The following is a 27,327-nucleotide window of genomic DNA, read 5'->3' as shown; positions in this document are numbered from 1 at the left end:
AATAATGTTCTCAAGATGTGTTTTTGTGACTGAGAAGTTCAGAAGCAAACCAGCATGTAATATAACAGATTAAGATTTTTTCATGGAATGATTTTGTTCACTGACAAGAAGTACTAAAAAGTGTTATGAACAAGGAAGTTCTTTTAGATGTATAAACCTAGAAAAAAAAAAGATAAAACTGTGATTTAATTATTTCCATCCAGTCAAATTCAGTAAATTGTGACTTATTTGAACAATATTAATATCGATAAATGTAATTATTAATAACATATTGTTTATATATTTATTTAATGAATATATATTCAGTAACTTTTAATTTATTTTATTTTTTTTATATATATATTTGCACCATTCAAAAGTTTGGGGTTGGTAAGAAGTATTTTATGCTCATTCGTTTGATCATAAATACAGTAAAAAAAACAGTAATATTGTGAAATATTATTACAATTTAATCAATTCCTGTGATGCAAAGCTGAATTTTCAGTAGTCATTTTATTTTGTTTATAGAAAGTTCAAAAGAACAGCATTTACTTAAAATAAAAATCTATTGTAATATTATGAATGTCTTTACGGTCAGTATTGATAACTTTAATGCATTCTTGCTAAATAAAAGTTTTTTAAAAAAAATAAATTTTACTGACCGCAAAGTTTTAAATGGTAGTTTATATATTCTTTCTGAACTTTTCCATGCACCCCTTTGTCTGAGACTCCAGTCACTCTCTAAAATATTCAGGGTTTTTAACACCAAGCTGTTAGATCAAGCCTAATGACACTCATACTGAAAATCAAGTGTGAAATCAAATTTAGTTAGGTTACCTATTTAATGCAAAATCACTTGACAGTTCTTGCTAATTGTCGCTTCAGGAGGTAGTTACATTAAGTGGGAATGTCAGCACAGATCCATGTTTCTTAGCAGCGCAAAGCTTCAGTTGCATCCTTAAGTGAGTGCTTTTCCTCAACAGGAGGGAGAGAACATTCAGCCCTAAAATCATCTGCAGCGAATAGACGTTTCTATGGAAACCGTCAAAGGTCTTCGGCTGAGTCCATAGTGTTTCTACCTACCGTGCAGCGAAATAAGAGTTAACTTCACCTCCTTTGGGATGTGTGCTCCTTTAATTAAATCTTTAGAGCACGAGAGGGGAATCCGTGAACCATAAAAGATTTTCAAAATTATGATCTTGGCTCATAGTTTCACATGCTTATGAATATCTAGCGCTATCAATCATTTGCTGACTTGAGCGGAATGATACTGAATAACAGAAATGAAAATGATCATTTATTCACCCACATGTTATTCCCATATGACTTACTTTCTCCTTTTGAACACAAAAGGAGAAATTTTGATGAATGTTCTGGTAAATTTTTTCCCCCATACAATAATCAGGTAGCTGACAGTAATACTATCTGAATCTGAATTTGGAAAATAGAATAGAAAGGGCAATATTTGTGCTCAGTTTTATACAAGACATTTTATAGAAGACTTGTGTGTATGTAGAAGAAAGCTATTTCCAGCAAAGCGAGCCAGGGAAACAGCAGATTTCTGAGAAGTAATTTAATGTACAATGAACTAACTAATTGAACCGTGACGTAAAGTGGTTGAAATACATCACTAATTTAAGATTCTTTCTTCAGAGCAGTTCACAATAGGCTAATTGGCATCCCTCCGATGAGCTTGAACTCTGTCAAGTGCACAGGATTCGAAACATTTCACACACACTTCCAACCTTACGATGAAATCTTAACCTTTCATTGAAGAGTTTGCATATATATACACACACACACACACACACACACACACACAGTCATTTATGCATATTATATAAAAAAACAGAAATTTACACACACACACACACACACACACACACACACAAACATAAACACACATAAACTAAATGAAATACTATACATATATAGTATATATATTTATATGTATAGTATATATACACATATATATATATATATTTTGCATATTATTTCTATATATACCGAACATATTTTATTGTGAGTATATAATAATAATATGTAAAATATGCCAAAAATTACTATTTGACATTTTTATGACAATTATGCACATTTTTTCATTAAATTGCCATCATATGTATTGCTATCTATAAGGTATACTATTATAAAAAAGTTATATGATATATTTCAGTTCTAAAATGTATTTGATTTGCTGTACTTTGTTGTTTTAAATAAAAAATGTATAAAATGTGCTCAATTGTATGAGAATGATGCAGAAATAATATGCAACCAATCTCTTAAAGTTCCTAAAAATGGCTTTATTTTGTTTATGAAAAAATGTAACTTCTTATTATGTTTTTTTTGTAATTTTGATTTTGTTGTTTTAATGTGACATGTTTTTGTGAGATTCACCAGCTTTTTTATTATCGCCTTCAATAATGGCTCTTTCACTGGCTGATGTGTGGTGTGTAGGTGGACATCATTCGGAAGAGGCTCCATAAAGACATCCTCCACAACCCCGTGGTCATGCTGAACTTCTGCCCAAACCTCAGTTCAACGACCTCTGACCTGCGGAGCATCCAGGGGGAATTCATCTTCCTCATTGACCGCAGTGGAAGCATGAGTGGGGTCAACATCAATCGAGTTAAGGTAGGATGCTTGTGTTTCTGTGTTAAACTAAATCTGCCCCTCACTCCCAATGCTCATTAACTTTTGATGACATCCTAATTTATTCTGCAGTTTAAAACCACAAAGTGCTTCAGTCGTGTTAATAACCATTAATGGAAATGGGTTTTTATATACACACAGCAGTGCTTATTTAACGATGAGACGGATCGCCCACGTGTGTTCAGCAGTTTCAGTCTGATTGGATGCTTTTATGCAGTTTATGGGAGTTGGAGAGTTCACCCAAAAAATCACTTAAAATGTAGTCACCCTCAGGTCATCCAAGACGTAGATGAGTTTGTTTCCTCATCAGAAAAGATTTGGAGAAATGTAGCATTACATCACTTCTCTGCAGTGAATGGGTGCCGTCAGAATGAGAGTCCAAACAGCTGATAAAAACATCACAATAATCCACAAGTAATCCACACAACTCTAGTCCATCAGTTAATGTCTTGTGAAGTGAAAAGCTGCGTGTTTGTCAGAAACAAATTAAGACGTTTTTTAACTTTAAACTGTTACCACTGGCTAAAATATGAGTCCTCTATCCACAATATTGATTCAGTGAAAAAAAGTGGTCTCATCTGAATCAGGAGAGAAAGATGCACAGATCAAGCACCGCTTACAAGAGAAAACACTCCAAAACAGATCTAAACAATAGGCGGGGCTGGATGGGCAATATATTTAATATTCACAAAGTATTCATAATGATTTTGCCGAAGATCTTAAATTGAACAAGATTGTGAATTTTAAGTAATTTTAATGCACTTTTTCGTCCATTATGTTTTTAAACCATCATGTTTCAGAACACTTTATTGTTTTGTGACTTGCAACTTTCTTGTTCTCACAATGCGTGCGTTAAGACAGAGATGTTTTAATAGAGTCACTGAATTAAACTTCTCCGAGTAGCAAAATCAGTTGAATATGTTTCACTGAACAGGGTGAAAACTTCAGTGATTTGTTTGTATCGTCATTCTAAAATGTTCACTTAAGGCCCCATATGGCTTTTGGGTGGCTTATAAAGATAAATAAAAAGTGTGAGAAACATGCCTTAATTTTTAACCTTTGCATAAACATGTTGTATCTAACTGTTTTAGAGTAAATACACTACCGATCAAAAAGTCTGGGATCAGTTAAAATTTTTAGGAAGACATTAATACTTTCATATAGAAAGGATGCATTAAATTGATCAAAAGTGACAGTACAGACATTTATAATCTATGCATTTACCAAAAAAGAAAATATGCTGAAAATGTACTCGCCTTTAGCCCATCCAAGACGTAGATGAGTTTGTTTCTTCATCTGAACAGATTTGGAGAAATTTAGCATTACATGTTCACCAATGGATCCTCTGCAGTGAATGGGTGCCGTCAGAATGAGAGTCCAAACAGCTGATAAAAACATCACAATAATCCACAAGTAATCCACATGACTCCAGTCCATCAGTTAACATCTTGTGAAGTGAAAAGCTGCATGTTTGTAAGAAACAAATCCATCGTTAAGGAATTTTAACTTTAAACTGTCACTTCTGGACAAAATACGAATCCATAATCTATAATAACGCTTCCTCCAGTGAGTGAGTAAAATTTCATTAAATTTTCATTTTTGTGTGAACTGTACCTTTAAATCATTATTTAGTGAGTTGACCTCAAGAACTGAATCAGTGCAATCCGTGAATGAATCATTCAGATACATTTTGTATCTGACTCAAAAGACATAACTCTTTTTCAGTAAATTATTATACTTTATGGTTGTTTTGAGCATTTGAGAAGCTTGAAAGCCACTATTCTTTGTAATTGCATGGGGAAAATATATTTATTTATCTATTTTTTTTTCCAGATTTGCTTCCACAGAAAAACAAACCAAAAACGTTTTTTTAATAATAATTTTTGGTTGAACTATCCCTTTAATTACTAAGTATCTTTTCTCATTGTGTGTCAAGTTCTGTTTGAATTTGTGTGGAAGTGTTTGGTGAAGATAGACTTGTTTTTTTATTAAGACAAAACTGGTGATTAGTTTCTTAATTAATTCAGACCATATCATTGTGAAAACTGTGAAAATGCTAGAACTCTTCTTCATATCTCATTCATATTTACAAACTTAATTATAACCTCATGCTAATTACTCGCCGCTGTACCTGCTGTGAATCTGTCGAGAAGCAGCATTATAAATGATATCTCTACTTTAGATGAGACAGAATGGATGTCTGACCAGTATAATTGTGGTGTTCAGTGAGCGCTGCTACACTGTTGTCTAATGGCTCCAGGTCTGCTACCAAAGATTGTTGGTTCAATCCAAGCAAGGGTGACACAGTTGAAATGCCATTAGCGATCGACCACTCATCCAAACATTTGGGGAACCAGGTCACCCTCAGTGTCTATAATGGTTACGGCACTTAACCCTGTAATTAGGTTAATGAGAGTTGCTTTACATAAGAAGCAATGTTAAATGGCAAATGACTGTAATCTCTGTTAATGCCAAATGTGTGTCAAATGCAATGAATGATGTAAACTCAGTGTGTATATAAGCACCTAAATATAAACACATGAACAAAGTACATTACAAATCACTTATACAAAATATTTAAAAATAAAAATAAAATGTTTATTAAATAATTTTTTATTTACGTTACGTGTAAAATATATATTTTTATAAGATAAGATTTTTATAATGATTAAAATATTTAATAATTATTATCAGTTGTTACTGGTTCTCATCAATGCTGAAAACCTTTTTTGCTGCTTAATATTTTTGTGGATGAGTAATGAGAAATACAGCTGTATTTAAATGTATATGTTTTTAAATAGTAATATATTGATAAATATTTATATTTATATAATATACATATTTTTTAAATAAGTAATGCAGAATCATTCACGTTGACCTCTTCCTTTTTTGTGCGTTCACAGGACGCAATGGTCGTGATTCTGAAAAGTCTTTTCCCAGCATGCTTATTCAACATAGTGGGCTTCGGATCTAAGTTCAAAACGCTATTTGTCACCAGCCAGAGCTACAACGAGGTTAGTCACCCGCAGTCAGCGTCCACACTCACTGCCCTCATTAGATCAGCAGTTACTATCCAGAGGATCAGTGCTTGTGTTTTCCAGTGGAAAAGGTCTGGGTTTATAGAATGAACTTCCAGTAAAGTTTCGTACTGGGTACATCATTTATAAAAACACTGCTTAATCAGTGCACTGCAAAAAATTATTCTGTGTTGTTTTCCAGTACAAATATCTAAATATTCATAAATCAAGATATATTTACTTGTAGACAATTTACTTAAAATTATTAAGTCTTGTTTTCTGAAAAATGTAGCAAAATGAAGTGACTTTATGCTTAAAACAATAAAAAAAAAAAACAATCTGCCAGTGGGATAAGAAAAATAAAATTAATAAGCAGCATGTTTATTTTTCTTAGTCTATTGGAAGATGTTTTTTCTTGTTTCAAGCATAAAGTCACTTAATTTTGTTATTTTGATTCTGAAGTAAATGTATCTTGATTTAAGAATGTTTAGATATTTGCACTAGAAAAGACAGTGCAGGTTTTTTTTTTCTTTATCTCTGTAGCAAATAGTTTTTTTTTTCTTTTAAGCATAAATCTAGTGAAATTTTTTTTTCACTAGATTTTTGAAGGTTTTTGAAAAGGTTTGACAGTGGACTATAAAGAATTATATATATATATATATATATATATAATAAAGTATTGTCTTATCTTAAACATTTTTGTTTCTCAAGTAAATATATCTTGTTTTAAATATATTTAGATATGGTAGATCTGGCAAAACTCAAAACAAGATAAAAATACTGATTATCCTTTTTTGCAAAATTGTTAACAAACCTCATGTATTTCACAGGAGAGCTTGGCGTTGGCTTGTGAGCATGTGAAGAAGATCCGCGCTGACATGGGTGGCACAAACATACTGGCTCCTCTCAACTGGATCCTACGTCAGCCCATGCAGAGAGGTCATCCTCGCCTGCTCTTCCTCCTGACCGACGGAGCCGTCAGTAACACGGGGAAAGTTATTGAGTTGCTCCGCAGCCACGCTAGGTTCACCAGGTCAGTGTTTGTACATTCACATTCATGCATTTGGCAGATGCTTTTATCCAAAGCAAGTTACATTGCATTTAAAGTGTACATTTGATCAGTTCATGCATTCCCTGGGAATCGAACCCATGACCTCGGTGTTGCTAGCGCCATGCTCTACTGTATAATGTGCTGTTGCATTTTAATCTGTGTTTGTGTTTATCAAACATGATTATACTGTTTAATTAAAAGGTTGTGCTAATGTATTAATCTAAACATTTGGTACATTTTAGGACATTTGGAATTGGAAAGATTGGAATCCTATTTTTTTTTGTTTGTTTATTTATGTGCAATTATAGTAATTATTTATATCTAGAATTAGATTTATTTTTATTTTTATTTTATTTGAAGGTTTAGTAACTTTATGTGCTTTTGTCGTTTTTATGTTTTTAAAAAAAATTCTGTTTAGCTTTATTTATTTCAGTTTTGGTCATTGTTGTACTTTAACAAACTTATTTTATTTCAGAATAAGTTTTAAGTTTTGTATAGTATAAGTTTAAGTTTTGCATCTAATATTTATTTATTCAGCTTTATTTCAATTTCTAAAAACTAGTTGTAGTTTTAGATAATAACAGCACTGATTGTGAACCCTAAATCAGATCAGATCCGAACTGTGACTCAATTTAAATGTTTTTTTGATAGATTTACAATTATTCCCCAAAATATACTTAAGGACATACATGAAACTGGAGAATTTGCACTATGTAAGTTGAATATTGACAATAAAGGGTGAGTGAATGATGACAGAATAATCAGTTTTGTGTGAACCAGCTCTGCAGAATATGCTAAACAGATAATAATAGATCATATTGAATAGCATGCAGTATCACAACTTGGAATATAGTGCTCAAATCACACATTAATATATATGGATTAATATGGTGCCTGTTTAGTGCTTACCAGCCCCTGATCACAATATGTTATCATTTATATGGAAAAGAGCAGCTTGAACAGTTTTAAAAATATCCTATTTTATTTTCCACGTATAAAAGCCATAAGGTTTTGGAACGATTTGTTGATTAAATGAGTCATAATTCAAAACTTTAATTTTTGGGTGAACAAATCCTTTAATATCCGAGGTTCAAGGATACAGAGCTGCAGAATGCAGGTAATCAGATCATAATCCGATCAGCACAGCCGCTAGAAACAGTAAATTGTTGTCTCTCCGTCTAATCCTTTTAGATCCACAATAGCCATAAAGCGGCTGTTATCACAGGCTTTGTTTCCGCACTCTGCTGCTTCCGCGAGGCTTCCAGTCAATTTATCACCTGCCGAGACGTTCACCTCAGAGAAGCACTTCTTTTCTTCCCCGTCCTCCTAGAACAGATGCTACAATAGCTTTCTTTCTAATGAATGGAAGAACCTGTGGGTTTTAACGGCCGTTCCTGCAGTACAATAGACACGCGATGGCTGGGAAGTGAAGCTGTGGTGTAATTTACTGCCTTAAACAGCACTTGCCCTCCACAGACGATCGTGAACAATCACAAATGAGTCTTGCTGCACTCCTTTTCTCTGCTGTGAGGACACGACTCGGCTTTCTTTGCTCGTTAGGGAAGAATCTTTCTCAGCAAGCTGATCTGATTGCCCATCCACACTTTAGTAAATGGACAGATGTGTTCCCTGTTCTCTCATATCTCGCACGCAGATGTTGCTGCCTACACTGAAGGTGTCAATCGTCTCATCGTCAATTACTACTGTTTGTCTTCAGATACTGTGTATTAGAGCTGGTATGTTTTACTAGCTCAAATCTAGAGATTGTAGAAATCTCAAATATAACTTCAATATATCAGCTAGTGAGCTGCCTACCTAGACAGCATTTTAATGCATCATAGGCACTGTAGTAAGACAGCATATCTTCATGCCTGAAATTAGCATCAGTGGCGACATTTTACTGATGTTGTGCACATCGCAGAATACAATGACATGAAAAATTAAGCTTGCATTGCTAAAAGCATTTTTTTTTTCTGGTTTAAGACTTTTTTGGCCAAATTGTAAAGAAAATCTAAGAATGCATTGGGACAAGGTCACTGAAATCATTCACAGTCAAGAATCAAGAAAATTGTTTTATTTTGTATTTATTTATATTTAACGGTTTTATTTGTATTTATGTATATTTATCATATATATACTTACACACTTAGAAATGCATAAATAAATGTATTAAAAAAATGAAATGAAAATTGACTATATTGTACCCAATACTCATATGTAGTAATTTATTTTTATGTATTTTTATATTAGATATTATATAAAATGTAGTTTTTTTAAAGTCTAATGAAAAATAGATGTAGTACCTAAAACTAATATGTAGTATTTTATTTCAGTATTTGTTTAAATTTATTATATATTTACTTATATATAGCTCATTATGAATAGAAATAGGGGGAAAAAATTTATTAGGAATAAAAAGTGTAATGATAAAGGGACTGTTGTACCCAGTACTGGTACGTAGTAATTTTGTTTCATTGATGTACTGTATATTAAAGGGACAGTTCACCCAAAAATTTTAATTCTGTCATTAATTACTCACCCTCATGTCGTTCCAAACCTGTAAGACTAATTCGTTCATCTTCGAAACACAAATTAATGGTGGCAGAGACTGACACGGAAGAGAAGAATTGTTGAATAAAGTCATTATTTTAGTTTTCTTTGCGCACATAAAGTATTCTTGTAGCCTCATAACATTACGGTTGAACCACTGATGTCACATGGACTATTTTAACAATGTCCTTACTACGCTCGTTTAGTTTACACTCGAAGTAGATTGGTCCCTCTAAGCGAGATCCCAATTCGTCGGTCATCCGACGTGACGTCTCCGTTCCCTCCTTCAGGGAACGAGGGTTACATACGTAACCGAGACGTTCCCTTGCTGTCTATGGAGGGTCAGAAAGATTTTGGATTTCATCAAAAATATCTTCATTTGTGTTCCAAAGATGAATGAAGGAGGGTGAGTAATTAATGACAGAAATATAATTTTTGGGTGAACTATCCCTTTGAGTATATATTTACTTACATCTTGTTTATTATGGAAAATATAGAAATATAGATTTATTTAAAAAATAATACAATCTAATGAAAAATGGACTGTTGTACCCAATACTTGTATGTAGTATTTTTTGTTTTTTATTAGTTTATGTAATTTATACTCATTAGAATATTGTGTTGTTAGCTTTGCAACATGCTAACCCAGGTGAAAAAGAAATATATTTAAATTGTGCTTTTTCAGACATACTTACTATATTTAAATTATACTATACTAAGTGCATATTAAATGTATTATTTTGAAACAACTTTAAGAAGGCGCAGATGGAGGGCTGATGGAGCTGAGCGTCGTCGCAGGTTCTGGAGACCTGGGCACAGCCTAGTCGTCCTGACTCCTGGCATACAATATTTTGCACCAGAGCCTTGCAGCTTTAGAAAAAAACAAAACAGAAACAAAATTAAATAACAGATTTTTACATGAATGACTGAAAGCAAGCACAAATTAGCCAGCTGGAATGGACACATTGCTAACATTTTTCTTTCAAGATTGACCAAATCACCCTCCATTAGGCCTGATTCAAAAATCTCTATAACAGAGGTGATACAACATGAAAATATACTTACTATTCCTTTGCTTGTCTCTGCACTCAGATTTCAGTTTGTCTTCTATAGCAGCTGATCTGAAAAACAACAAATGTTAATATTTCACACACACACAAAAGCAAATGATGATTGATGATTTGTTTTCTTTTTAAGAATGACAGTACGCTGAGAACAATGTACCTGGTCGGTAATATAGTCAAAAGCCTTCCCAGCCTCAGCAGTTTCAGATGTACTGTATGCTCTCATATAAGCAACCCTTCTTACAATTTAATCTTTGTTCTTATCTGTAATGAGAAATATATATTAGAAAATAAAGGCGATAAGGTTGTCAAGCTTGAACAAATATAAACACCAATCAACGAACACTACCACAGTTGGCTAATCAGCTCAAGACAAAGTAATTGTATGTTCATAATCATGGTTTTTCAAAGATCATTAACCTCATTACAATGAAGCCAAATTGTTCAGGAAATCAGAAATAAATAAATGCACAACTTCATTTTGCAAATAAAAGAATGTTAATGTTGTACATGTTATAATGACTAATTTTATTTTATTTATTTTTTTCTGCCAATGCATGTGTCAAAAACACGACTGGCACAGACAAATAACGTTAATTAAATCTTACCTGAAGTCACAGTGAGGTTCCAAAAGCCAGACGCCATACGCGCTTGCAGAAGCTGGTAAAAATAAGAACATACCGCTATATTTTCTAATTAATTTCATAGTTCCCCCAAAACAATTTGAATTCTGTCATCACTCACCCTTAAGATGCTCCAAACCATCTAAGACTTTCGTTCATCTTCAAAAGAAAAGCTGAGATATTTTAATAAAAATCTGAGAGATTTATGTCCCTCCGATGAAAGAAGATTCACCAAAGATGTTCATGTTTCAAAAAGTTGAAATCTCAAAAAAACATCGGCAAAGTAATCCATATGAATTGCGTGGTTTCCTCCAAGTGCCCTAAAGAGACACGATCGGTGACCGCTCTATATAATACTGTTTAAATTTAGACTTATATTCACATTCAAGAGACGTTTGCACGCACATCATATTTTATATACGAAGCTCTCTGGGGTGAGCTCATTATCATACGAACCAATCAGAGCCGTTCAATGGCTCTGGAACCAATCAGGTTTAGTCAGTGGGTTGTTTGAATTTAAACAAGTAAACGCAAGTTTTTTTTTTTTTCATATATGATGTTGAAATCCTTGTGGGAATTTCAGAAATATATATTAGAAAATAAAGGCGTCAAGCTTGAACAAATTTATAAACACCTAGCTTATTACAATTATTGTTTTATGTAATGAACAACAGCCTAATCAACCAAAGTAGCATAACCTTTTAAGTAAAACTGAACAACATATTAAACAACATATTTTAAATATCGCAATGCTTAATAATAGTTGACAAACGTTTGTACATTGTAAATGTTAAAAATGTTTTTCAAAATATTGTACTTTTCCAAATATTAAAATTATAAATACATAAATATTTAAAATATAACCATGTGTAGGCCTACTGCAATATAAAGTACATTAAACACCCACTAAAAGTGTAATCATTTTGTTATGTTCTTACACAAAGTAGACATAAAATATACTTTAAGTAAGGGTAACATAAGTATGTTTTCTGTAAATACACTAAAAAGTCACTAAAAGTATGCTTGTGTTTAGTATATCCCTTAAAAGTGTAACTAAAAATATATTTATTACCATAGTATTTCTACTATACTTTTTAGAAATATACTAATAGTGTGCTTGTGTTTAGCATATTCCTTAAAAGTGTAACTAAAAATATATTTATTGCCAAAGTATTTCTAGTATACTTTTTTATAAATACATTAAAAGTATGCTTCTGTTTAGCATATTTCTTAGAAGTATAACTAGCATATATTTAATACAAAAGTATTTCTAGTATACTTTTTAGAAATATATTAAAATGCAATTCAATATATTTTTATTGCACTTCAAATAAGCATGTTGGGAATACAAATGTATTATAAACATACTACTTGAATTTCAAGTATATTTTTAATACATTTAATACTACGTCTTTTTCACCTGGGAACATGAAACTGTATTGGAAACAATACTCTAAAACCAAGTTGGTTTGTTGGTCTGTTTGCAGGTTTTAGTGGGGTTTTGGTCATTTTTCAGGTTGGTCTCTTAGCGTAAACCATGTAAATCAGTTTAGGCCTGTTAAACAGTTTTCAGCATTGTTGTACTGTAAGTCTCTGTTGAGGAGTGCCATTTGTGTGCCGTATGCAGTTGCAGCCTATATATAGAGCGTTCTTAATCAGACAGTTTCAGTACGGATGCTTCTTAGAAGGCAGCTGCCTGTAGGCGGTAGACAGCAAGACTGCTCGCTAAGTTACAGAGAGTTGCACAATCTATGTTAGTTGCTGAAGAAGATTCAAATAAACAATATGAATAAGTTTCTTCCTGTCTTTCTGACAGCACGCTTGCCAATCCCAGAATTAATAAAGCAATAAAGTTCAGAGAATTAGACTGATGTTGTCTGGCAGAGCGTCACCCAGTAGAGATGCAGTTTCTTCATAATGTGATGCTCTTCTGATGTTTTCACAGACTCACCGCACCTGTCATGTCTCTCTGTGTGTGTTTGCATCATGGCAGGTGTTACACATTCGGTATAGGCCAGGGTGCGTGCAGGAGGCTGGTTTTAGGACTGGCTGCCGTTTCCAGAGGCACAGCTGAGTTCCTGTCAGAAGGAGAACGACTGCAACCCAAGGTCCTCATTTCCTCTGACATGTTTATCTTCCAGTGCAACAGCCTGCTATTTCGAATGTCACCGCAAAGCAATTACAGCAGCCACGTAAATTGTGGAGTGTCCAAATGTATTAGCAATTTACAATTCGTTTTGTTTAGTCAAACATGAATTAGGATAATGATCAAAGCAGACAGCACATTTAGTGTTTTTTCCTTCTCTCTCTGGTGTTTAAGACTAGCATCTATATATTTTCACTGTTTTATTTCTATAGACTGTGCTCTCTTGATTGAGTTCACTAGGTAGTGTTTGACCTGGCTGTTATTTGTTTCTTTGGCAGATGATTAAGTCGCTGAAGAAGTCCATGACCTCAGTGCTGACTGACATCTCCATTGAGTGGCTGTATCCAGAGACAAAGGAGATCCTGCTCTCTCCAGTCGGGGTGAGCTGTCTGTTCCCTGGTGACCGGCTGATTGGATACAGCGTGGTCTGTGATACCTCCCGATATCACTCCAACCCCAAATCAGTAAGTCATCCATCCATCCATCCATCCATCCATCTATTCTTAAATATATCCATCGTTCTGCAATTATACTATGTATAAATACACACACATACATGTATATACTGTATGTATGTATATGTATATATATATATATGTAGTTGTAATATATATATATATATATATGTATATATATATATATATACTAAAAACATAACACTTAATCTGTAATCATTATACTATATTTTTATACTACTATTTATAACAATAACAACAACAATAATAATAATAATAATTATTATTATTTTAAAAATACTGTATTTTGGTATAATGTAGAATTTTTTGTATAATGTAGAATTTACATGATCAGGGTTAGGGTTTTATTTATTTAGATGATATTTAGAATAATTATCTGAAAATACTACATTTTGATATATTATAAGATCACATATGTGAATATATAGACTTTTGTATACTAAGTATTATATTTTTTAGTATATCATTTTTGTTAATGCAAATAAAGATTTTAGGGCAAAACAAGAAGCTCCCAAGCTCTCAGATGTCTTTTCTCTGCTGTAACAGGACAAACGGAAACGATACAGCATGATGCGTTCCAATGAGTCGGCCAGTTCAGTGTTCTATCACTCTCAAGAGGAGGATGCTGGGAAGGTTTCCTCTGACGGTCAGGGGCCGCACAGGGACAATCAAGTCGGCTCGCTGTTTGACGGTTGCCAGGAGACCATGTCTGAGAGCAGTCCTATCTCCACAGAGCAAGACATTATGGGTAAAGTACAGCTCTATACAGCGTAAATGTGTACCATAAAAAAGTCCATAAGACTTGAGAGTTACAGAATTTTCATTTTTGTATGATGTATGATTTTCATCTCCTGATGAAAGAGAGGTTTCTTTATGAAGACATTCAACAAACATGAAGATAAACTGAGTGAAAATGAAAGAGAAAAATGAGACAAATTATTATTTTTCTGCACAGGAACTGACACAGCCACCTCTCCGAGAAGACGTGCTTACAGCACCAATCAGATTGTAGATTACAACCCCATGAAGAAGGCCTACACCCCCAGTGACCCCAGCTCAGTGGTGGGCAAAAACCCTCTTAGAAGAGCAAAAGTCCAGGAGCTCATTGGACAGACACATCCTGACCACGGAGCTCACTGGAAAATGGACTACCAGGTTGGTAAATGCTAAACCATAAGGCTCGAAACATGTGCTACACAAATACTGTATGTGAATACAGAAGCTTCTTACTACGCATGACTTTGTGTGCTATTGCTTTGCAAAATATGTTTGAAAATGTGTCTATAGCCATTGGAAAAGCCTACTTTGAGCTTCAGACTGCGTTGTAATTTTAACATAATTTGAAGTTGATAAACTACAGTATACTACAAGCTACAAACAAAAAGTAACTAAGTACACTGGAGCTACATAGATTACTTAAAATATACTATCCAATTTAATCAGAGCAGATCTTTGCAATGTGGGGTTTTGTACTAATGAACACTCAATTAGGTTGACAGTATCAAACTTGAACAGGTAAATTTATACAACCAAAATACCTTTACATAAATCAAAAACATTGGTGAATCATTTTTGTGAATCAGTTCATTAAAACGACTCATCCAAACAAACCATTTGGATGAACGGATTCACTGGAAAGAATCAGATTTCCCAACACTACATACAGTATGAAAGAGAGAGAACTGTTTAAGATGAACCGATTCATTTGAATGAATCAGATTTCCAAATACAACATATAGGATAGAGAACTGTTCAGGATGAACCAATTCACTAAAATGAATCTGATTTCCCAGCACTACATATGAGATATCAAGAACCTTTTAGGACGAATTAGGATGAATGACTCATCCAAACAAACCAAATGCTTTCCCTATGCTACATATGAGAGTTTAGGATCAAGCAATTCACTAAAATGAATCAGATTTCCCAATACCATAGAATCAGAATGAACTGATTCACTAGAATGGATCAGACTTTCTAAAGCTATGAGAGAAAGAACAGTTTAGGGTGGAGCATTTACTAGAATGAATCAGTTTTCCCAACACTACATATGAAAGAGAGAGAATCATTTAGGACGAAGCGCTTCACTACACTCTAAAAAATGCTGGGTTAAATATAACCCAGCGCTGGGTTATATTTAACCCAGCATTTTTTAGAGTGGAGAATGAATCAGATTTCCCAATACCACAACTGTTCAGAATGAACCGATTCACTAGAATGAATGAGACTTTGCTTTGAAATTACTCATCCAAACAAAGCGATTGACTAGAATGAATCAAACATTCCTATGTTACATATGAGAGAGGAGACCATTTTGGCCAACACTCTAAAAAATGTTGGGTTAAATTCAACCCAGTGCTGGGTAAAATAGGGACAAACCCAGCAATTGGGTTGTTTTGACCCAGCGGTTGGGTTACTACCCAGAAGGTTGGGTTAAACATTTAACCCAACCGCTGGGTCAAAACAACCCAATTGCTGTGTCTGTCCCTATTTTACCCAGCACTGGGTTGTATTTAACCCAGCATTTTTTAGAGTGAAGTATTAATGTCTGCATTTGTGTTCTTTGGGTAATTGTTTCTGGTCTAATGGAGATTCATAAACATTATGTGCCTTTTTTATGAATGATCATATCTTATAATACATATCCTGAGTAAGCAATAAACATCATAACTTGGAAATGATAAGACAACATTTGTATCTGTAATCCCCTTTGTGCCTGTGTGTTTTGACACAAAGCAGACGGCTTCTATTTAGGAAGTAGTTGTTTTCCTTATAAGTAATATCTGTAGGCAGCCTTCGCTGTGCCATCTGCTATAGCCCAAGCATCTGCTATGATATGAGAAGAGATCCATGGATTCGTCTGTTTGTTCCAAAGGGTTATTTGAACTCATTTCTGAGCTCTTTGATGAGAATGTAATTCAATCTTCTTACCGCCACATCCACATAAACAGAGTTTAGATTGCATAGCCAGTGGAAGATGAATTACAGTTCCCTGGACGATTAAGCGATGGAAGAATGTGCATAAAGGAAATATGTTTTTTAGGTGGACTCTTTTGTGATGTGCACCCACGCACTGAAATATAAATGCACCTTTGGAGTCCAGTGGGAGAAAAAAGGGTGGCGGACGTCACAACAGATGTGCCAGTGTTTGAACTGGGCCGAAATAATGAGGCCAAAAATATCCCTGACCTAGAGACAAATTGATATGTAATCAAGACCACAACGGAGAGGTGTGCATCCTTTGTGACTGATAATGATGGCCGTACTCATGTCTTGCATGACAGTAGAGCTGAATGGCCGAGGAATACCCTCCCCATTTACAACAGGCCTCCTGAGGAGACTTAAGGATGCTTTATATGCTTATTGAATTGAGGCTATACTAATAGACTACAGTACCTTTCTAGCTCTCTGTTTTGTAGTTACATTGCTCAACATTTTTGGTGCCCACCCTGTAATATTTTTGTCAGGTTCGCACCCACGCACTGAAATATAAATGCACCTTTGGAGTCCAGTGGGAGAAAAAAGGGTGGCGGACGTCACAACAGATGTGCCAGTGTTTGAACTGGGCCGAAATAATGAGGCCAAAAATATCCCTGACCTAGAGACAAATTGATATGTAATCAAGACCACAACGGAGAGGTGTGCATCCTTTGTGACTGATAATGATGGCCGTACTCATGTCTTGCATGACAGTAGAGCTGAATGGCCGAGGAATACCCTCCCCATTTACAACAGGCCTCCTGAGGAGACTTAAGGATGCTTTATATGCTTATTGAATTGAGGCTATACTAATAGACTACAGTACCTTTCTAGCTCTCTGTTTTGTAGTTACATTGCTCAACATTTTTGGTGCCCACCCTGTAATATTTTTGTCAAGTTACCTAAAATGTGCTTGAGTTGTAAAATGTAAAATGTAACATGAGTTAAATTGGGTTTATTCAAGCCAATAATATTGATATTTATTATTTAAATAGTATTATATAAATGCAACATATTTACTGTAAATAATATAAACAATTAAATATTTGATAATTTGATAATATTTTTTCTATGTTAGTAGTAGTATTATTTAAATGTTAACATATTTAAATACTATAAACAATTAAATATTTATTTAATTTAAATATGATTAAATTAGCAAGATGTTTTCATGTTAGTTGTCGCATTCCTCAATATTTTGGGTTGCCTTGTCAGGTTACCTAAAAATGTGCTTTATGTGGTAAAATGAATCAAACTGGGTTTATTGTTATTGTTATTATTTAAATACTATTATACAAATATTAACATATTTAAATAATATAAACAATTACATTAAAAAATATATTATTTAATAAGCAATACTTTTTTCCATGTTAGTATAGTAGTTTTATAATATTGTCTGAATATTGGCAAATTTAAATAATATACATATTTATTTTTTATTAAAAAGCAGTACTTTTTCCAAGTTGGTAGTAGCATAGTTTAATTTAAATAATATAAACAATTAAATATGTATTTACACATAACATATTTAAATAATATAAACATTTAAACAATATTTAAATAATATTAACATCATGTGCAACTAGAGTTAAAAAGTATTTATTGCAAATATTTATTTAAATATTATTTAATAATATGAAATAATTAATATGAATTCATTTTAAAAAAAAAGGATTTATTTTTGAGTAATTGCTCTTTCTTCAGCATGCTGGCTGACAAAATAATGACATGTCCTGTATTTATCTCTCCTATTTTATGACATTGTTTATCGAATTTAATGAGTTCAGTGATATTCCCACATTGCTGACACCCTGCAAAGAGACAGATTGAACATCCAGACACTTGCATTTGTCGTCCAGGGTACAATTAGTTCTGACAACTGTGACAAAACCCTTGATGGCCACGATAAAATTTCCAATGTCACGCTCTTTGAAAGGGGAGAAGATATCAATAGTCTGGGTGACACTCGGCACTGCAAGCAATTGCCTGTGGAAATTTGATCAAAAATGGAGTGAGAAATATTACAGATTAGCTACGGCAATAACAAGAGTCCTTGATTTCCCCTCAATGCATGCAATAATGACTTTAATGGTCCTTATTAGCTCTTCAGCAGGCATCAATTTTTCATGAACCAAACTGCCATTAGACCCAAGTGAACAGAGAGCCATGGCTGTAGGAACTGGCATGGTTCTGGCGACTCAAAGAATCACTGGGTTCATAAATTCCCTCTACATGAGGTGGAATAAATTAGATTTCCTTTCACTACATGTTGCCTTCATGCTGTTAAGTACAATGGGAAACCTGCATGATAAGTGCAGGCACAGAAACACATTCAGAGTTGTTAGCATTAGCACCATTACTGTGACACTATGATTTTTCTTTAGTTCAGGAAACGAGAAATTTTATAACTATCCTGATGCTTTGGTTTTCTTTAGTTCAGGAAATGAGCAATTTATAACTATTCTGATGCCATGTCCATACATTGATGGGTAAAAGAATTTGTCGGGTTACCTAAAAATGTGCTTTATATTGTACTTCGGAGTTAACCTGTCAAAAAAATCAAGTCTATATTATAATATTAATAATTTGTATATTTTAATATTTTATTTTTGTATATTTAATATATATTGAATATTTCTTTTTTTAATGTAATTATTTTTAAATACATTTTTTTCCAGTAATGTTTCAAAATGTTTACTGCTAGTAAAAAGTTTGTTTGTTTGTTTTATTTCTGAAGGATTATGCGACACTGAAGACTGGAGTAATGGGTGCTGAAAATTCAGCTTTGCACTACAGGAATAAATACAATTTTAAAATATATTAAAATAGTAAACAGTTCTTTTAAATTGCAGTAATATTTCAAAATATTACTGTTTTACTGTATTTTTTTCATCAAATGAATGAAACCTTGCAGAGCAAAAGACACTTCTTTCAAAAACATTAAAAAAATCGTAATTATTCAAAAATTTTGACCGGTAGTGTATATTATAGTATTATTTGAATTCAGTTTACATTTTAATATTTTTATTAATTTATTGATTGATTGATTTTTAAAATATCATTTAAATGTTATCATTTAAATAATATTTGCATTTTAATATTATAATGAAATTATTTTAATTTTTTATTTTTAAATAATAATTTTAAATACAGGCATATTAAATAATTCAAAATATAGGCATAATATTTAATATACCTATATTTATAATTATGTTATGTGTTTAATATTATAAACCTATATTCTATTTGTGTTATGTCTTATATTGTTGTACTTTTTTCCCAATAAATGAGATTACATGCTCTCTTAAAGGGAAAGTACTCTTCAACAGACATTTGAGTGCTCTTAAAGGGTTAAATATTTGCCATAATCTATAACTGTGCCTGAGTTATTGCGAGATGATGATCTGAATCTTAAAATAGGCAAGAACAATTAAATATTCAACATTAGAAGATAAATGTCTACATCAAATGTGCCATTTTGGACTAGGTAATTCAAGTACAGTGAGCAAAAGGACTAATGAACTGTTACTCATTTCTCCAACAGCCACAGTTGGCCAGCCTGTGTGCCACGTCCTCAAGAGGACGTCCCATAACTGCTCACAAACCTCCAGTGCAACAACCAGAGGGTCTCCAGGGGGAGTCTAAGATTGATCAGACCCATCCCGGCCCAGTAGTGGAAGACGGTTCCAGGTCTTCAACTGACAGCCCTTCTCTAGGCAGCACCGGCGATGCAGGTTTGTCCTTCACTACAGTCCTCGAGTATAAGAACTTCTGATGCATTATAATTTATCAATGTTGAAAACAGTTGTGCTAAACTGTGATGCATTTTTTTCAGGATTCTTTGATGAATAGAATGTTCAAAAGAACAGCATTTATTTGAAAATCTTTTTGTGACATTATAAATGTCTTAACTGTCATTTTTGACAGTGTCTTTACTGAATAGATATATAAAAAAAAGGAATACAAGTAAAATAAATGAATTAATTAAAAATCATACTGACCCCAAACTTTTGAACTGTAATGTACTGTGAGATAATAAGAGTTGCCAATAAATGTATAGATAGTTTCAGATTAGCAGATCTGTTATTGATTTAATACTGGTGTTTAATAAACTATTAATGCCTCTCAATTCATAACTTTTAAAGCACCGCCATCAAAACACAGCTTATTTAACCAATCCACAGCATACGGCAATAAATTTCAAGAATGTCAGACTTCAAATCGCCTGCTGTGAGCAATTTTCCTGTCATTATTCATAATCCGTAGGTCTCGGTTTTTATGGCAACTATCAGCTAATAGTTTTGTGCAATAAAAAGATATTTAACCTAATTGCCTGTCAGTTACCATATTAAACAGCTACATGTTCTCAGATTCAGACATCTCACTCTTTTTCAGCACCATGAGAGTTGCATTTTTAAGAGAATGTGTCAAGTCTAAAGCAATTTCAACACTAAAAAAAACCTTAAGGCATTTGTGCTTCATCCAGCTGTTTTTAAGCATGAACATATCTTAAAAATGGCATCTCAACAGAATCTGATGTACCTTAATTATACAGGGTTCCTCTAATCAACTAACTATTTAGGCAATCCAACAACTAGTCGATTTTGATAATATCCATGCAGCTGTTTTAACTTGTCATTTAAGCTGGTTATAAGCTTAGCCAACTGGTTTCTGATGTTTTCAGCAGGAAATGCATCGGTTAATACTCTGAATATTTTGTTTACCTTCTCTGTATTTTCGAACAGATGGCTACACGCATCAGCTTTGCGAAGTCGAAACGCCCCAGGATCCTCACGCGCCAGAATTCAAGGCCAGTCACGGAAAGGGAGACTGCAAAGCGGTCATATCAGGACTGCTGTGCGGGAAACCCATGAGATGGGAGGTGGCCTTTGACATCCAGCCTTACCTGAAAGGCCGAGAGCGGGAGGAGAAAGTTCACGAGGACCTGTGGAACGAAACCTTCCATCACCTGGCGGGAAGCTCCATTATTCAAGACTTTGAACACATGGCGGACAAAGAGTGTGAGATTGAGCATGGTAAGGAACTGGAGTCGAATTGCCAAATATTAACATTGACATCCAACTTACTTGAGTATCTGACCAAATCCCTCAACTATATCATTTCTTGTAGGTTCTGGGAGAAGGTACCAGCTTTACGCCATCCACACGAGCAAAGCCTGCAACATCTTGAGCAAATACACAGCATTTGTACCTATAGATCTGGACAGCAATGAATATTTACCCACCTTCATTGAGTACAGCCATCCTGGTAGGTCATTCTTCGAATTCATCTGAACTCACAAGGCCTGGAAGTTGCAATAATTACGTCAAAGACACTGTTCTCAGAAGGAAGAAAACAGGGAGGAGCGCAGGGAAACAGACGAAGCAGTTGCTCCTGGCTTAAGCACACAATTAGATAATGGTAATGACTCCTTGTATATTTGTTTATCTCCAGGGGAGGATCATAAACGAAGTTCGCACTGCAGTTCTCGTTCCGGCAGCAGGAAGAACCGAGGTTACTCTGTAGGTCTGGGGCGTTCGCAATCAGGAGGTTTGCCTGGGCAAGAAGATGCAGCACTATGCTACAGTAAGATTGATAACAAAATAGTGACAGTTGGGCTTGTTTACAAGTGTGGAGTTATGGGATGGAATATTGATGGATCATAAATAACGTCTCAGGTTACTTATGTAACCATGGTTCCCTGAGTAGGGAACGAGACACTGCGTCCTCTAGGGGTCGCTATGGGGAACGCCTCGTCGTGACCCGTGTCTGAAGCATACATTGAAAAAACACCAACTTGTTGGCTGGCGACAGCCATGACGTCACTACCGGTGCGACTATAGTATAAATAGGCGCCGGGAGCACACATCATTCACTTCTTCGTCTGAAGCTTGCGTCCGCAGCATGGCAAGAAACCTAGAGGACGCAGTGTCTCAATGATGTGTGCTCCCGGCGCCTATTTATACTATAGTCGCACCGGTAGTGACGTCATGGCTGTCGCCGGCCAACAAGTTGGTGTTTTTTCAGTGTATGCTTCAGACACGGGTCACGACGAGGCGTTCCCCATAGCGACCCCTAGAGGACGCAGTTCGAAGTTCCCATGAAAGAGAATTAGATTTTTATATTGCATGAAAGATTTTTCCAATGCTTTGGTCTATTGAATGCATTGGGTGGCAATGTCAATTGGTAGCCAAGCAGTTCATTGACAGTGCCACTGGTTAAATGTCACAAAAATGCTCTAAAACATCATAACTTTGGGATAACTTGGCCTACAGTCAAATATGTATATGCTTTTGGGAAATTTTCAACAGATTTGCAGAGTTTGTGTACAGTCCTCACTGACAAACTGTCAAATCTTCACTAGAGTCCCAGTAGCCTCATAAAACTGAAGCAAAAGCTCCCACAAAAATATATGTATTGTCAGAGTATTCTGAGAATACCATATCAGTTTGGGGACAAGTTGGTCAAAATATACAATATACACTATACATAAGTCTGGGGTCAGTAAGATTTTTTTTTTTTAGAGAGAGAAATTAATACTTTTTTTCAGTAAGGATCCATTAAATTGGTCAAAAGTGAGAGTAAAGATATTTATAATGTTACAAAAGATTTCTATTTCAAATAAATGCTGTTCTTTTGAACTTCCTATTCATCAAGTAAATGTAAAAAATGTACCACAGTCTCCACAAAAATTCGAAGCAGCACAACTGTTTTCAACACTGGTAATAAGAAATGTTTCTTGAGCAGCAAATCAGCATATTAGAATGATTTCTGAAGGATCATGTGACACTGAAGACTGGAGTAATGATGCTGAAAATTCAGCTTTGCGTCACGGGAATAATTTACATTTTAAAATAGATTAAATATATAGAATACTACTTTTACTAAAATCTCCAGCAGGGGTGCTATGACCAAACAAACACACAGAGTGCATGTTATTGTAAACTCTTCTGGAGTCCACATGAACTAACTATCTCAGACCCATTTACAAATGCACTTGGATGTGATTCCTTAATGCTAGTTCTGAAAACAGCTTTCATACCAAACTGATGTCAAAAGGACTTATGTCTGTACCCTAAAACTCTTCTTTGCTCTACAGACGTAGACAATGCATCTCAATCCTCCTGCAAATCACCCTCATCCTCCAGCTGGGAACGATGTAGCTCTTCTGAAGGTACTTTTTCTCCTCCTGTCTGCATTCACTTGGTTACTTCAGTTATTACAAGTCTTGCAGGTATTCAAGCATGCCAAAAACAGCAGCATTAATCACTCAAGCTCGTGAATTCATTCATTAGATTTGACCTAGAGGAGCACGGATGAGTTTATTGAGTGCTCTTTGCCTTGGAGAGCAGTGTATTTGTTTGTGTGTGTGTGTGTGTTGGGCCATAGAAATGATCAGAAACCAACCTGCTCTCTCTTTCAGCCCCTCAAAGGAATGCGTCGGTGACCTCCGACCCCTCGCAGAGATCAGTCGAGAGCCTTTTCTCCGCCAGGTGGGTGTAGATAGAGGGAACGAGATGGGGGAAAGAGCCTACAAATCAAGTTGCACAATTAAAAACACTGTAATTCACAGAACACAAATGAATAATTCAGCAGTTTGCATCGCTCCTGCGCCATTGTTTTAAATCATGAGTCGAATTTGCATTTTGTTGGGTGCATGTAATGAGTTCAACTCTCAGAGAAGACAGACATTCATTAGTCATTAAAAAAAAAATTAAAGACAGAAAATACGTAGACTGAAAATAGGACAGTTTCGTGCAGGTATTTAGTTTATTTTATAATCATTTTGCTGTTGATGTGAAGTACATAATGCTTTATTACAATTAAACGAGTCAGTGTGACAATTATCTTTTCGCAAGTGTTTGTTCTATTGAAGTCAAAGGTTTTGCTATTAGCTTTTTCATTTAAAAAAATATGCCTAAATGTCTTGAGTTTAAGTGAATTTATGAAGTAAAGGATAATCTGAAGAAGTGTGAAAATTAGAGGATGTAGTCACAACCACTGAGTTTCAGTTTTAATTAGCGTTTGGCTTTAAGAAACATTGGAAGAGGGTGAATTAACTGCAGGGTGAAGCTGTGGGGGGCGTGGTTTTGGTGGTGATGTCACTAAATACTGTAGGCTTAGCTCATGAATATTAATTAGGATATGCACAAATAGTTTTATGTGATCTAAATAAATGGTTAATGCAATGTATTATTCGTTGATAAATAATTGGTTCAAATCCAGCCTGGATCATATACTAATCCCTTTCAAATTCCCATATCTTAAGTACAATAATCCAAAATTTAAAACAAAAGATAGATGGAACTCTAGACACCAAAATAAACACTTCCCTTTCATGTCTGGAATCTCTTTCACAGTTTCACCTCTCGCTGTCACTTAAAATGTCAACTGAACTAATGACCAAAACGTGAGGAGCAGCGCTATCAGGGATGTGTGCACACTACACAAATTAATGGATGTGAAGGGGCAGATTTCACCAAGAAAAAACACTTTATATATATATATATATATATATATATACAGTATATATACATACACGCACACATTTACACACAATATATTTACACTATATATATATATATATATACTGTATATATATATAGTGTAAATACATTATGTGTGTGTAAATGTATGTATTATATACATACATTTTTACATATATACATTTGTTTTTTTTCTCATTGTGGGAGTAAAATGGGTTCAACAATTCATGTTGACTTCAAAAGGTCAGCATAAAATGCCTGACAAACCTCAACTAGTAATAATGATGTCATTGAGTGTATTGCATCCACTCGCCTCATAACCTATAAATAGCCGGTCAATACTCACCTTGCACACAGAAGCAGTAGTCTTTACGTATAGTGAGTAATAGATCTGTTGACATTTAACAAGCACTGATCAATATCTCATGATCGCTGTGTCTGGTTAAATGAGATGTGCTATATGAGTAGAATATATGGGTCATGGCAATTACTCAAAGTAAACGGTGATGAGGCGTAACAAAATCAGTAGAGCGTATTTTTAAGGCTAATGTAATTGACAATGCCTAAAGGGCACCGGAGTAAAAGGGGTTGTTTCTTTTTGCCTCTAGCAAGCTGAGCCTGAGCAGGACTCGTCTCCTGACGAAAGCCGCCAGGGGCTTCATGAGCCGGTCGCAGAGCAAAATCAGCAACTCCGTGGGAGAGAGCGAAAATGACAACAAGGACTACATCCCTCTGGTTTCTGTCGCCATATTCTGCTTTCAGGATGCTGATGCTCTGTGGTTTTAGCAGAACTTAGAGTTGGAGTCAACATGAAATTGAAATTGCCCCTATTGACATTTTTAATACATGCAATATATGTGTGTGTATGTGTGTGTGTGTGTGTGTGTGTGTGTGTCTGTATAAAATTTATATAAAATCTACATTTGTTAGATGTGCTATTTGAGTAGAATATATGGATCATGGCAATTACTCAAAGTAAACGGTGATGAGGCGTAACAAAATCAGTAGAGCGTATTTTTAAGGCTAATGTAATTGACAATGCCTAAAGACCTTAAATGGCTCATTGAAGTTCTGTCTCTGAGCTTGTTTTTATGTTTAAGCACTGATTAAATAGACATTATGGTATCTACTTCCTGTTGCAGGTGTCATTGCAGCTGTCCTGTGGGGCGTTCATGTTGGACAGTGCCTTGTGTGACGCCATCAACGTGCCCATGGACAAGCTCAAATGGACGTCGCCCTTCACCAGCCACAGAATCAGCCTTACCCATGTGTCCCACTCTGGCTCCCGGCGCTCTGAGAGTCTGGAGGTCCACCACGGCTCATCGCCTCCTCCAAAAGACTCAGACTTGAACTCCGAATGTGAGGAACTGGTGTCCCGCACATCTTCATCCTCATACCAGGCCCGAAGCCCTCGGATGGAGGGCGATCCCTCGCTGTTGAGCGGCTTCTCGTCGATGTCGACCGAAGCCCCGACGTCGTCTATCAACTCTTTGCACGACAGTGGACGGGGGTCTGAGTCAGAAATCGTCGAGACGCCCTGGCTGGGTTCACCTGGGATCCTACAAAGGGCCGTGCCAGACCCTGAGGGGATGGTGTGGGCGACTGCCGTTGCTCTGGCCTGGCTGGAACACAGTTCGGCCAGTTATTTCATCGAGTGGGAGCTGATCGCAGCCAAGGCCAGCATGTGGCTAGATGAACAGATCATCCCAGAGGGCCGAGACCTGGCGGCGGTCAAAGCCGCGGCCAATCAACTCTTCATCATCCTCAGACACTGGGACGAGAACCTGCAGCTCAACATGCTCTGTTACAACCCCAACAGCATGTGAGTCCTGATAGTAGGTAGGGACTAAACTTCAAACTATGCGAAACAAGGGTTTTACTCTCCTTGAGTTGTTTTAATGTTTATTCTGTGGGTTTCGTTTTAGTTTTATGAATAGAAATCGTACCAGTATTTCATCCGCCTGAAGGCCAGAAACATACTCTGCGCAGGTACGTAGACTTGTGTTCTTGCGTTGCTGTAGCAGTAGCAAACCTGTAAAAGACTGTATCTGTCTCCGATGAAAAGAAAATACAGGAAGTTAAAAAATTACTCACAGTTGTGAGGAAAGGTGTAGTTATAAGAAATAGATGCAACTCAGTGTTATTTTAGTTTTTTATTTATATACAGTATTATTATAGTTTTTATTAATATTTTTATATTTGTAAATGTGTTTTAAATTAATTTTTTTTTATTAAAATTAAAATTAAAATCACATTTTATAAATGTTTGTGTTTATTAATCTTACCATTTAGGTTTAATTTATT

General features: G+C 35.0%; 1 protein-coding gene and 1 long non-coding RNA gene across 3 annotated transcripts in view; one reads left to right on the top strand and one right to left on the bottom strand.

Moving 5' to 3' along the window:
* The window catches only part of LOC107706959 (von Willebrand factor A domain-containing protein 5B1-like), a 33,332-nt gene extending 6,408 nt beyond the window's left edge, over positions 1-26,924 (top strand). Inside the window, exons 7-23 of the mRNA XM_016510811.1 lie at positions 2,434-2,610; positions 5,532-5,642; positions 6,476-6,678; positions 7,785-7,813; positions 8,351-8,420; positions 12,927-13,125; positions 13,358-13,543; positions 14,102-14,303; positions 14,511-14,710; positions 20,082-20,271; positions 21,283-21,573; positions 21,668-21,805; positions 21,992-22,123; positions 23,637-23,711; positions 23,961-24,030; positions 25,632-25,758; positions 26,166-26,924. Coding sequence (XP_016366297.1) covers positions 2,434-2,610; positions 5,532-5,642; positions 6,476-6,678; positions 7,785-7,813; positions 8,351-8,420; positions 12,927-13,125; positions 13,358-13,543; positions 14,102-14,303; positions 14,511-14,710; positions 20,082-20,271; positions 21,283-21,573; positions 21,668-21,805; positions 21,992-22,123; positions 23,637-23,711; positions 23,961-24,030; positions 25,632-25,758; positions 26,166-26,849 — 3,084 coding nt within the window. The 3' untranslated portion in view covers positions 26,850-26,924. The remainder of the gene's footprint in view (positions 1-2,433; positions 2,611-5,531; positions 5,643-6,475; positions 6,679-7,784; positions 7,814-8,350; positions 8,421-12,926; positions 13,126-13,357; positions 13,544-14,101; positions 14,304-14,510; positions 14,711-20,081; positions 20,272-21,282; positions 21,574-21,667; positions 21,806-21,991; positions 22,124-23,636; positions 23,712-23,960; positions 24,031-25,631; positions 25,759-26,165) is intronic.
* LOC107706983 (uncharacterized) lies at positions 10,013-11,176 on the bottom strand. Of its 2 annotated transcripts, XR_001636206.1 has the most exons (4): positions 10,919-11,176; positions 10,471-10,574; positions 10,312-10,367; positions 10,013-10,116 (listed from the first exon to the last, which is right to left on the bottom strand). It is a non-coding gene; the product is annotated as an uncharacterized LOC107706983 (long non-coding RNA). The 2 variants fall into 2 exon arrangements; XR_001636205.1 differs by lacking the exon at positions 10,919-11,176 and having other exon boundaries at positions 10,471-10,768.
* Positions 26,925-27,327: the final 403 nt, after the last annotated feature.

Source organism: Sinocyclocheilus rhinocerous, unplaced genomic scaffold (genome assembly GCF_001515625.1).
Source record: "Sinocyclocheilus rhinocerous isolate Xijiao unplaced genomic scaffold, SAMN03320098_v1.1 scaffold714, whole genome shotgun sequence".
Classification (NCBI taxonomy): domain Eukaryota; kingdom Metazoa; phylum Chordata; class Actinopteri; order Cypriniformes; family Cyprinidae; genus Sinocyclocheilus; species Sinocyclocheilus rhinocerous.
Note: the sequence above shows the minus strand (reverse complement) of the source record. Positions and strands in the feature narration are given on the sequence as shown.